General features: G+C 47.0%; 1 protein-coding gene across 1 annotated transcript in view; it reads left to right on the top strand.

Moving 5' to 3' along the window:
* ARNT2 (aryl hydrocarbon receptor nuclear translocator 2) overlaps nucleotides 1–13,532 on the top strand; it is a 228,672-nt gene that overhangs the window by 9,590 nt on the left and 205,550 nt on the right. Inside the window, exon 3 of the mRNA XM_082253227.1 lies at nucleotides 7,229–7,289. Within this exon, the coding sequence (XP_082109353.1) occupies nucleotides 7,259–7,289 (31 nt within the window). The 5' untranslated portion in view covers nucleotides 7,229–7,258. The remainder of the gene's footprint in view (nucleotides 1–7,228; nucleotides 7,290–13,532) is intronic.

Consider the following 13,532-nt stretch of genomic DNA (forward strand, 5'->3'; position numbering starts at 1 on the left):
CATAGACAGCTCCTTTGAACGCATGATGTAGGTTCACAGCAATAGATTCCAAATGCAAATACCACACTTAGGGTCCTTTCACACGGGCGTTCCGTATGTCCGTTTTTCCTTCCATCCATTTGCGGATGAAAAACTGACATAATGTATGTCTATGGGATTGTGGACGTTAGTGGATGACAATCCGCTGACATCCGCTTTGCGTCCATTCCGTTCAGTTTCGTTATTTGAGACGGAAGAGAACCCTATTTTTCTTCCGTTTAAAAAACGGTTAATGTCATCCGCTAACGTCCGCAATCCCATAGACATACAATATGTACGTTTTTCATCCGCAAACGGATGGATGAAAAAACGGACATACGGAACGGAACCTACAAAAGTGCATCCGTGTCCGTTTTAAAAAAAAAAAGTGACTGAACGGATAAAAAAACTGAACTGACCGTGTGAAAGGACCCTAAGGGCTCTTTCACACGGGCGATCCGATCAGATCCACCTGTCAGTTTTTTAGGCGGATCTGATCGGATCCCCCATGCAGCTCTATGGGGCAGCGGGTGTCAGCGGAGACACCTCCGCTGACACCCGCTGCCATCCTCATCCGATCCTGTCAGTGAAATCTGGACGGATGGAAACCCTATTTTTCCATCCGTTCAGTAATCGGAGCGGATCGGATCTGATGAGAGCGGACAGGCGGTCCGCTCTCATCCGATCCCCCATAGAGGGCAGCGGGGGCTGAGACACCTCCCTCTCCGCACTGCAAGCGGAGACGGAGCTGTCATCCGCCTACGGAGGCGGACCGTGTGAAAGAGCCCTAAGAATCAACTCCAGACCTTTTATGAGTAGTAGCCCACACAAAGGAGTAGCCCACACCTGGCCATGAAACCGCTTTTGATTCAATTTTCCAATTACTTTTGGTCCCTTGAAAAAGGAGGGGGGGGGGGCTATTCTTAGGAGCTGTAATTCCTAAACCCTTCCTCCGATTTGGATGTACATACCCTAATATTAAACCTGAGAGTTTGCACTTTCAGCCCATATCCATTATATAACTATAGCTTAAAAAGGTTTTGGTAAAAATCTGAAAAAAACTAAAATTGGGCCTGTGTCCAAATATATGTGGACAAAACTGTATATATATATATATACTGTATATATATATATATATATATATATAAGGTTGGCGTGTATATAGGGTAATAAATAATGATATGTAATTATAGGGTTAAAATAACAAACCCCATTCTCCAAACTTTGTGTGCATTTATAACCAATTAAACAACTTCCGCTTTACACAACCTGTGGCTTGCCAGCCAGTGGGGAACTACAAATCTCAGCATTCACTGGAAGTCGGTTGGTTGGTTGGTGTGCATGTATGAAGTACTTATGTAGGTAACATTGGACATTTGTTTGGAAACTGAAACCACAAGTCATGGAAGGACCCCACAATGCCCACACGTGTACTTTTTGTTGATATGGTAAAAGATGGTCATGGGGGTGATGCTCTTTTTTTTTGTTTACACAGTAACATAATGATGTTGCCCCAGGGTCTCCAAACTTTCTAAACAAAGAGCCAGTTTACTGTACTTCAGACTTTAGGTAGGTCAACTGTGACCAGTTGAAGTTGAAAATGTCCTGGTTGCAGTTAGAGCAAACAATGTCTCTTCTATGGTGTCATTGGGAGGTATAGTGCCCCATCATTGGTGTCATTGGGAGGAATAGTGCCCCATCATTGGTGTCATTGGGAGGAATATTGCCTCAATATTGGTGTCATTGGGAGGAATAGCACCCCAATATCGGTGTCAGTGGGAGGAATAGTGCCCCATCATTGGAGTCAGTGGGAGGAATAGTGCCCCATCACTGGAGTCAGTGGGAGGAATAGTGCCTCATCATTGGGGTCAGTGGGAGGAATAGTGCCCCATCATTGGTGTCAGTGGGAGGAATAGTGCCCCATCATTGGTGTCAGTGGGAGGAATAGTGCCCCAATATTGGTGTCATTGGGAGGAATAGCGCCCCATCATTTGAGTCAGTGGGAGGAATAGTGCCCCATCATTAGTGTCAGTGGGAGGAATAGTGCCCAGTCATTGGAGTCAGTGGGAGGAATAGTGCCCCATCATTGGAGTCAGTGGGAGGAATAGTGCCCCATCATTGGAGTCAGTGGGAGGAATAGTGTCCCATCATTGGAGTCAGTGGGAGGAATAGTGCCCCATCATTGGAGTCAGTGGGAGGAATAGTGCCCCATCATTGGAGTCAGTGGGAGGAATAGTGCCCCATCATTGGAGTCAGTGGGAGGAATAGCGCCCCATCATTTGAGTCAGTGGGAGGAATAGTGCCCCATCATTAGTGTCAGTGGGAGGAATAGTGCCCAGTCATTGGAGTCAGTGGGAGGAATAGTGCCCCATCATTGGAGTCAGTGGGAGGAATAGTACCCCATCATTGATGTTAGTAACAGGAATACAGCCCCATTTTTGGTGTCACTGGAAGGAAAAATGCCCAAATCTTGGGTGTCAGTGGTGCAAATGATGCCCCATTGTGGGTGTCATAGGATTGAATAGTGCCCCTAGGGCTGGACAAAGACATGCAAAGGGATGCAGTTTGGAGGCTCCTATTAACCCCTGCAGCATTGGAAGATTGGTTGTGGATTTGGGCACAGGGAAAGAGGAGTCAGAAAAGAGAGGGTTTCAATTAAAACCACAGCCAGCAGCACAAGGGCCACTTCTCATCAGTTGTAAGTGCAGTGCTGATCTTTTTTTTTAATTTTTTGTTTTTTTGGAAAGAGTAAGGAAGGGTTATAACCCCTGTTTGTGTGTCCCATCAGGGAGATTTCCCTTCACTTCCTGTCCCATAGCCACAACAGGAAGTGAGAGCAACTCCCTCCAAAGTGAGGGAAAGCCCTTTTTGGTACCAGAACTAGTATCGTTATTGAGAGATTTCCCCTCTCTTCCTATTCTTGGGATTTTCTTTTTAATTTGGTGAGAACAGTCACCAGGAAAAATAAAGAATAGGGACACAGACACCAATACAAACCTGACAGGGGTTCTAATCCCACTCCATTCTATACTGTATTTAAAACATAAAAAAAAAAGTGATCAAGTGGGCTTTTATAGCAGAAAGGAGATGTGTATGCATAACTCAGCTTATAGCGCTGTGCTGACCTCTGTGTACCGGGGTGAGTCGCTCCTGCGCATGCACAGGAATGACGTCATTGCACATCGGCCAATGAAAATGGCTGCACACATAAGAAGATGGGGTTGTTGGAAAGGGGGGTATTAACCCCTTAAGGCCTCTTTCACACTATTGCAACGCAATTTTGCCGCGATTTCGCGGCGCGATTTTTGCCGCGATTTTGAAAGCATGGGCAAGGCTATATGCCTCAAAATGCATTAAAATCGTGGCAAAGTAGTGCAGGAACTACTTTGAAGTCGGTGCGACTTCAAAACGCACTGATATGAATGGGGCTCATTGAAAATAATGGAAAACGACTTGTCATGCGATTTTGCGGTCCAAAATCTTGGGACAAGTCGCAATAGTGTGAATGGGGCCTTAGTTCCGCTCTTAATAAAAACAAACAAAAAAAAAAAGAAAACCGCTTGCTATTTATAAACCTAGCTAATGTTTGGATAATGATTTAATCTTGATACAACATGGGGTTTCCCTTCTAGAGGTAGAAATGGCCTACAAGGATATCCATATACATGCTTTGTTTTTTAAGGGCTTATACACATAGGCATATGAAAATATAGCCTATAGTATGCAGAATTTTACTGGCAGCAAGATCTTGCATAAAAAAATGCTCTCTACATTGTACACATGCAACATTTGAGCAACCTTTGCATGTTTCTAGCAGAGAAGCTACCTAGAGTCCTCTATTAGTAGGATGCAGGCATCTTCTCAAGGAACTTGCCTAGCATCCTCAGTTGCTAGGACGCAGGTGGCTTCACAAGAAACTTGCTTGACATCCTTCATTGCTAAGACGCAGGTAGCTTCCAAAGCACCTTTCCTAGCATTTTTCTGTTTCTAGGGCGCAGACAGCTTCTGAAGGAACTTACCTAGCATCCTCAGTTGCTAGGATGCAGGTGGCATCACAAGAAACTTGCCCAGCATCCTCTATTTCTAGGACACAGGCAACTTGCCTAACATCCTCCATTGCTAGAATGCAGGTAGTTTCTAGGACGCAGTGGCTTCACAAGAAATTTGCCTGGCATCCTTCATCACTAGGGCGCAGGCAGCTTCCCAAGGAACCTGCCTAGCTTTTTTTGTTTCTAGGATGCAGACCGTTTCTGAAGGAACTTACCTAGCATCCTCAGTTGCTAGGATGCAGTTGGCATCACAAGAAACTTGCCCAGCATCCTCCATTTCTAGGACACAGGCAGCTTCTCAAGGAACTTGCCTAACATCCTCCATTGCTAGAATGCAGGTAGTTGCTAGGACTCAGGTGGCTTCACAAGAAACTTGCCTGGCATCCTTTAACGCTATTGGTCAGGCAGCTTCCCAAGGAACCTGCCTAGCATTTTTCGTTGCTAGGGTGTAGGCAGCTTCCCAAGGAACTTGCCTAGCATTTTTCGTTGCTAGGGTGTAGGCAGCTTCCCAAGGAACTTGCCTAGCATTTTTAGTTACTAGGCTGCAGGCAGCTTCCCAAGAAACCTGCCTAGCATTTTTCGTTGCTAGGGTGTAGGCAGCTTCCCAAGGAACTTGCCTAGCATTTTTCGTTGCTAGGGTGTAGGCAGCTTCCCAAGGAACTTACCTAGCATTTTTCGTTACTAGGGTGTAGGCAGCTTCCCAAGGAACTTGCCTAGCATTTTTCGTTGCTAGTCTGCAGGCAGCTTCCCAAGAAACCTGCCTAGCATTTTTCGTTGCTAGGGTGTAGGCAGCTTCCCAAGGAACTTGCCTAGCTTTTTTCATTGCTAGGGTGCAGGCAGCTTCCCAAGGAACCTGCCTAGCATTTTTCGTTGCTAGGGTGTAGGCAGCTTCCCAAGGAACTTGCCTAGCATCTTCTGTTGCTAGGATGCCGGGAGCTTGTGAAGGAACCCGCCTGGTGTCCTTCTGTTGCTAAGTTGCAGGTGGCTTGTGAAGGAACCCACCTAGTGTCCTTCTGTTGCCAGGGTGCAGGTGGCTCTTGTACTCCAGTAGAGTACATGTTCACTGTACACAGGTAAAAAATAGCACAAATGCGTACAGCATAAAATACAGTCCGTATGCAGGAACCCAGTTGCAAATTTTTAATTTTCTTTTATTAAACTGAATGCAGCGAGTATACTGATCTTTAGGCTGGGTTCACACTAGTGCGAATTGGATGAGGTTTTCCCCTAAACAATTTGCATGACAGGAGAGGCAACTTGCCTAACATCCTCCATTGCTAGAATTCAGGTAGTTTCTAGGACGCAGTGGCTTCACAAGAAATTTGCCTGGCATCCTTCATCACTAGGGCGCAGGCAGCTTCCCAAGGAACCTGCCTAGCTTTTTTTGTTTCTAGGATGCAGACCGTTTCTGAAGGAACTTACCTAGCATCCTCAGTTGCTAGGATGCAGTTGGCATCACAAGAAACTTGCCCAGCATTCTCCATTTCTAGGACACAGGCAGCTTCTCAAGGAACTTGCCTAACATCCTCCATTGCTAGAATGCAGGTAGTTGCTAGGACTCAGGTGGCTTCACAAGAAACTTGCCTGGCATCCTTTATCGCTATTGGTCAGGCAGCTTCCCAAGGAACCTGCCTAGCATTTTTCGTTGCTAGGGTGTAGGCAGCTTCCCAAGGAACTTGCCTAGCATTTTTCGTTGCTAGGGTGTAGGCAGCTTCCCAAGGAACTTGCCTAGCATTTTTCGTTACTAGGCTGCAGGCAGCTTCCCAAGAAACCTGCCTAGCATTTTTCGTTGCTAGGGTGTAGGCAGCTTCCCAAGGAACTTGCCTAGCATTTTTCGTTGCTAGGGTGTAGGCAGCTTCCCAAGGAACTTACCTAGCATTTTTCGTTACTAGGGTGTAGGCAGCTTCCCAAGGAACTTGCCTAGCATTTTTCGTTGCTAGTCTGCAGGCAGCTTCCCAAGAAACCTGCCTAGCATTTTTCGTTGCTAGGGTGTAGGCAGCTTCCCAAGGAACTTGCCTAGCATTTTTCGTTACTAGGCTGCAGGCAGCTTCCCAAGAAACCTGCCTAGCATTTTTCGTTGCTAGGGTGTAGGCAGCTTCCCAAGGAACTTGCCTAGCTTTTTTCATTGCTAGGGTGCAGGCAGCTTCCCAAGGAACCTGCCTAGCATTTTTCGTTGCTAGGGTGTAGGCAGCTTCCCAAGGAACTTGCCTAGCATCCTCTGTTGCTAGGATGCCGGGAGCTTGTGAAGGAACCCGCCTAGTGTCCTTCTGTTGCTAAGTTGCAGGTGGCTTGTGAAGGAACCCACCTAGTGTCCTTCTGTTGCCAGGGTGCAGGTGGCTCTTGTACTCCAGTAGAGTACATGTTCACTGTAAAAAATAGCACAAATGCGTACAGCATAAAATACAGTCCGTATGCAAGAACCCAGTTGCAAATTTTTAATTTTCTTTTATGAAACTGAATGCAGCGAGTATACTGATCTTTAGGCTGGGTTCACACTAGTGCGAATTGGATGAGGTTTTCCCCTAAACAATTTGCATGACAGGAGAGTGTGCCCGGCTCTCAATAGAGCCGGTTCACACATCTCCGTGGCGGCCATGAAGCGGATTGCCCAATGGTCCTGTGCGTCTTTGGCTCAGTTTCAGGTCTGAATTCAGGCATAATCCAGGCCTGATTCATTCCTGAAACAGAAAACAGGGACGCACCGGACCCCTCCTGTGAGCCACGTCCATATTAAGTGTGAACCCAGCCTTACACAGCTATGTGCATGGGCCCAGAGAAAACAATACACCTGGGTTCAGACCTGTATTAAAAGAAGATTTTACTGATAAAAATGCTGAGTTTTCTGCAGCTGTGTGCATGAGCCCTAATCTGTACAACACATACACTCTGTCATTATCAGCAGAATAGATCTGATCATCCCCATCTGCCCAATCAGTGCAGGATGAAGTATCTGCCCGAGTATGACTTCCATTATATCTTCACAATGAAGAAAACAGCCTGCTGACCTCTGCCGTGTCCTCTGCGCCTTTCTAGTGGAATCTCTAATGACTGCATTCTGCTGGAAAAGTCCGGCAGTTCTTTAGTGACCAACTCCCAGCTACTCATGTGGAACGCTCTTGTTCCTCTACGTCTTGATGTTTATGTTTGTTAATTATTTCTAGGTGAATTCTGTGCCGCTCTGACTTAGAACAATGGCAACACCAGCAGCAGTGAACCCCAGCGGTGAGTACATATAACATTTCCTTCAAAGCTATCATTTACGTAAATGTTGCTTTTTAACAGCCTGGAGATGTTGACAATATAATGGTGAGCCTTCATCATCACACTTGTAATAGTTTACAAAATCATGTGGTTTGGTAGACTGTGGGTGGTAGAGATTCTTACAGTGAAGGATGTTTACCGGAGCCAAGCAATGCTGGGTTTTAGTAAATTAATGCTTTTCCAGTGTTTTTATAAAGGGATGTAGGATTTCCTATGATTCTATGGGGTGATCGTAATAAACCATCATAGTACAAGTCATGTAGATGAAGATATATTGCAAAGATCACAGAGAAAACACTTTGGATAGAGTGGGAAAGGAGAAGAGAACCCAATATTTTGTTGTTTTCTTTTTTTCTTTTTTTTTTTTTGCTGTGTTCCCACTGCGGAGATTCATCACTGTGTTTGTCCTGACTACTAAAACAAAGGGTAAGGGTAAGACCCCATTCACACTAGCGCGACTTGTCAGGCGACTTGGTCACCTGACAAGTCGCGGTGGGTCGCCTGCCATTGATTAGCACAGGACCCGTTCTAATAGGAGCGACACAAGTCGCTCCAACTTAGAAAAAGGGTCCTGTACTACTTTGGGGCGACCTGGAGGCGACCTGCATTGACTTCAATGATATGAAGTCCGTGCATGTCGCGCCGAGGTCGCAGTGCACGCTGTGCACCGCGACTTCACAGGTCGCCCCAGCAAGTAGCGTCGCCCCTATGTGAACAGGGTCTAAATCTTCCAATGGGTACACCTGTTCCAGGGACAACTGTCTAAAGTTGGCCATAGATAATTACATTTTTTTTTTCTGCTAAGTCAGCACAGGACACACGGGAGGTCAGTCGCTCTGCATAACCTGTATTTACAGACAGGGCCGCTGATAGGGGGGGGGGACCACCAATCCTCCTGTAGGGGGTCCCCAATGGCACGGAGAATAGTTGCACTCAGGCTGAGGGCAATTACAAAAGGTGGCTCTCTGCAGGCAGCAACTGAAAGCCAGTTTCTCCCCCTCCTGCCAGCTTTCAGCTGCTGCAAGGAGAGACACAGACACGGGGCATCATTCTTGTAATTGCTTCTCCAACGCTGATCCCCCTCCATATTCTGCCTGCTTCTGATCCCCCCTCTCCCCGTGTGCCCCCCTTTCACTGTGCCGCGCCCCCCCCAGAAGTTGTTGTGGTGACCGGTCTGGTTGTGAGGAGGAGCAGAAAATCAGGTAAGTAAAGCTGGCCATAGATGGATCGAATCTTGGCCAGTTCAGCAAGGACCGGTCGAGATTCGATTCATGTATGGGCAGGCTGGTTGTATTCCATCCATCGATTGACTTCAGGACAACCAGTCTGTTGGACTTACTGAATGCAATTACTGCCAGCGGTTATAGCGGATAGCAGTGATCGTGTTCTTTACTGGCAGGGAAAGCTCCCCTCCGAGCAGAACACAATAGTTCCATGGGAGGCAACAGTGACTGTGTTGATGGAGGAATCAAGAGATTTTCTTTCCTTCCAACTGTGGTGGAAGGAAGGAAAATTGTATCATCTATGGCCTGCTTATATCTCCTTATAATATTCCCCTAGAAATAAACACTTCACCCTTGCAGTTCAGGCACAGCCCCACTGCATGAGATAGTTTTTTATTTTCCCGGAGCTGAGATTTGAGCAAATGTCCTAGTCAGACATTTTACTGTTCTTTTATAATGCCCCTTTTGTACAAGCTCTGCCCCTGGTGTCATGTGATTATTTTATTAAAGGCCTCCCAACATAATGAAATGGGAAAGAGGAACACATTATAACTCCCCTGCTACACCTCCAGTAACCTGTAACTGATTTTTTTTCATCAGAACTTTTTCTCTTATTTTGGCTTTTAAAAATAACAAATTTAATAATTTAAAGATTGGATAAAAGGTTTAATGCAGTACAACACTTGTGATGGGTAAATAATACATTTTCCAAAGAGGGAAGATAAGAAAGAGAAATGCAGGGACTCCTCGCTCCATGCCCTGCACCCTCTTCCTCCTATGGTTCTCCTTATGAAGGAGGCCACAACCCGTCTTTAGCAAGCAGAGGAAGAAAACACAATAAGGGAACAGTAGTCATAATTTGTACAATTTAAGGCTTCGTGCTTCCCATACAGCTGGCCATACACAAGCTGAAAGAAAATAAAACATTATCTTAGCTTTTACTTTGCTTTAAAGGTTGCTTTTAACATTAGATATTGGAATGAATGTAATTTCTTGAACAGAAAACCACATAAGCTGTTCAAGAAAAATTTCCATCCTGCTCCTTCAAATTTTTGTCGCTTTGATCAAAAACAAAACATTTGCTAGACCCACTAACAATTAGAAGATCGACCAAATATTTTTAAAACCAAAAAGTTCAACAAAATATTAATTGTGTATGGCCAATTTAACCACTTCAATACACAGCACTTTACTTTCTTCCTAACCAGGCCAATTTTCAGCTTTCAGCACTGTCGCATTTTGAATGAAAATTGCACATGCATTGCTGTTTTTTATTTTTTACTAAGCATATGAACAAAGATCAAACATTTTGAAAAAAAAAAAAATGTTTTTCTTTGTTTCTGTTTTTATGTAAATTAGTATTTTTTCTCCTTCACTGATGTGCACTGATAAGGCTGCACTCACAGGCACTGATGAGGTGGTACTGATGAGGTGGTACTGATGGGGAGGCACTAATTTGCAGCACTGATGGGCACTGATAGGCAGCACTGATATGCAGCACTAGTGGGCACTGATGGGCAGCCTTTTTTGGGGACTGAAGTGTACTAATGGGCAGCACTGATGAGAAGATACTGTCAGGCAGCACCGATGGGCACTGATAGGCATCACTGGTGGGCACCAGTGGGCATTACTGGTGGGCACTGGCTGGCATGATGATCATTGATTGCTGATGGGGCTGCACTGGTAATCATTGCACTCTGCACTCATTATCAGCACAGTCCCCCCCCATCAGGAAAGCCACTTATCGGCTCTCCTCTACTCACTTGCTGTCTGCATAAGTAGAGGAATGCCGACTACCAGCTTTTCCTATTTACACTGTGATCAGTTGTGATTGGATGCAGCTGATTACATGATAAAGAGGCTACGTCGTAGGCTCTTTACCGTGATCAAAGATGTGGTGTGTCACTCAGACCAATGGCATGTTGCGAAGGATGTCATATGACTTCCAGACACAACAATTAAACCACCACCTGGCCTTCAGTTTGCTATAGGCCGGACGAGATGTTGTAAAGGCTTATTTTTTTCTTAAAATAATAAGAATGGTCTTGCAGGAGCAGCCCCGAACCTCCTCTTCTAGTGTCCCCCAGTGGTGCTTTATCTCCTCCTTTCCAAGTGATGCCATAGCAAGCTGCTTGCTATGGGGCACTCACACTGGCTTGATTTTCGAGCCAGGCTGTGTACATTTATAGACACACACAGTGCGGTTCAGCACCAACCCCGTAGGTGCAGGCGCATTCTGGGAGAAGAGGACACGGAAGAGGATGCCCCGGCTTCAGCTGCCCACATCCTGGATGGCAGCGCTGGAGAAGAAATTTTAAAGGTACGTTTTTCTTCTAAACGGTAAGTGCGAACCGGGACAGTTCAGAGGCTATCCATTGTGGAATGTACTAGCCCTGACTGTCCCGGGGGTATTTTTATTGAAAAATGTTTTACGTGGCCGAAACTCCGCTTTAACTCTGCTGCCCTAGGCACTGCCCCCACGTGTCCTTACAAGAAATATAACCCTGATGGTTTTTCATAACATTCTAGAGTTCTGTTTTTTTTAATTGTGAGGTGTGATCTTTTTGCATGGTTACATACTGAGTATCCAGCTTAGAGTGATGTAAGCATGAATATTTCATAACTGAGGGACCACTAGGGAAGGAGGACATCACTTAATATTCGGCAATGCTACAGTGATAGCCATTATCTTCCAGGTTCTGCACTGAGCGTCTTCCCTTCTGCATGCTGACTACAGGGGGTCACTTGCTCAGCACTGCTGCCATTCACGGAACTCCTTGTATATTTTCTATGAATACAAAGGATTCTCTGACTGGAAAACATGGAGATAATGACATCACCCCTCTGCCTCTTCACCTCATCCAATCAGAGAACACCTTGAATTAATAAAAAAAAAATACAAGGTGGTTTGTGACTGGTAGCAGTGCTGGGTGAGTGACTCCTGTGATCATTATGCAGAAGAGAAGCTGTTTAGCAAAGGACCCTGAAGATTGGGGCAATTACTACAGTGATTTCACCTTTTACAACGGCACCTCGGGTATGAGATATGCACAGTGGCGTAGCGTGGGTTGTCAGCACCCGGGGCAAGGTAAGTAATTTGCGCCCCCTACACAAAGACCACTACACTGACACCTACACTGACCTAGCTGACCACTACACAGACCTACCTTATTCCTACACTGACCTACCTTATTCCTACACTGACCCCCCTTACACTGACAACTTCACTGACACCTACACTGACCCCCCATACACTGACCTAGCTGACCACTACAGAGACCTACCTTATACCTACACTGACACCCCCCATACACGGACACCTACACTGACACCCCTTACACTACCAACTTCACTGACACCTACATTGACCCCCCTACACTGACCCCACACACTGACACCACACACTTACCCCCCTACACTGACCCCCACACACTGACACCACACACTGGCCCCCCTACACTAACACCACACACTGACTCCCCTACACTGAGACCTACACTGACCCCTACACTGACCCCCACCCATACACTGACACCTACGCTGACCCCTACACTGACCCCCCCATACACTGACACCCCCTACACTGACCCCCACACTGACCCCCCCATACACTGACACCCCCTACACTGACCCCCCATACACTGACTCCTACACTGACAACTTCACTGACACCTACACTGACCCCCCATACACTGACCCCCACACTGACCCCCCCATACACTGACACCTCCTACACTGACCCCCCATACACTGACTCCTACACTGACAACTACACTGACACCCCATACACTGACCCCCACACTGACACCTACACTGACCCCCCATACACTGACAACTTCACTGACTCCTACACTGACCCCCCCATACACTGACACCTACACTGACCTAGCTGACCTCTACAGAGACCTACCTTATACCTACACTGACCCCCCTTACACTAACAACTTCACTGACACCTACATTGACCCCCCCTACAATGACCCCATACACTGACCCCCCTACACTGACCCCACACACTGACACCACACACTGACTCCCCTACACTGAGACCTACACTGACCCCCACCCATACACTGACACCAACACTGACCCCCCCATACACTGACCCCCCCCCCCAATACACTGACACCCCTACACTGACTCCTACACTGAACCCCCCTACACTGACAACTTCACTGACACCTACACTGACCCCACACACTGACCCCCACCCATACACTGACACCTACACTGACCCCCCCATTCACTGACCCCCCCCCATACACTGACACCTACACTGACCCCCCATACACTGACACCCCCTACACTGACACCTACACTGACCCCCACCCATACACTGACACCTACACTGACCCCACACACTGACCCCCCCTACACTGACACCTACACTGACCCCCCATACACTGACACCTACATTGACCCCCCATACACTGACACCTACACTGACCCCCCATACACTGACACCTACACTGACCCCCCCCCCCCATACACTGACACCTCCTACACTGACACCTACACTAACCCACCCCCCCCATACACTGACCCCGCATACACTGACAACTACACTGACCCCCCCCCATACACTGACACCCCTACACTGACTCCTACACTGAACCCCCCTTACACTGACAACTTCACTGACACCTACACTGACCCCACACACTGACCCCCACCCATACACTGACACCTACACTGACCCCCCCATACACTGACCCCCCCCCCCATACACTGACACCTACACTGACCCCCCATACACTAACACCTACATTGACCCCCCATACACTGACACCTACACTGACCCCCCATACACTGACACCTACACTGACCCCCCCCCATACACTGACACCTCCTACACTGACACCTACACTAACCCACCCCCCCCCATACACTGACCCCGCATACACTGACAACTACACTGACCCCCCCCATACACTGACACCCCTACACTGACTCCTACACTGAACCCCCCTTACACTGACAA

Source organism: Pelophylax lessonae (assembly GCF_965119305.1).
Source record: "Pelophylax lessonae genome assembly, chromosome: 4".
NCBI lineage: Eukaryota > Metazoa > Chordata > Amphibia > Anura > Ranidae > Pelophylax > Pelophylax lessonae.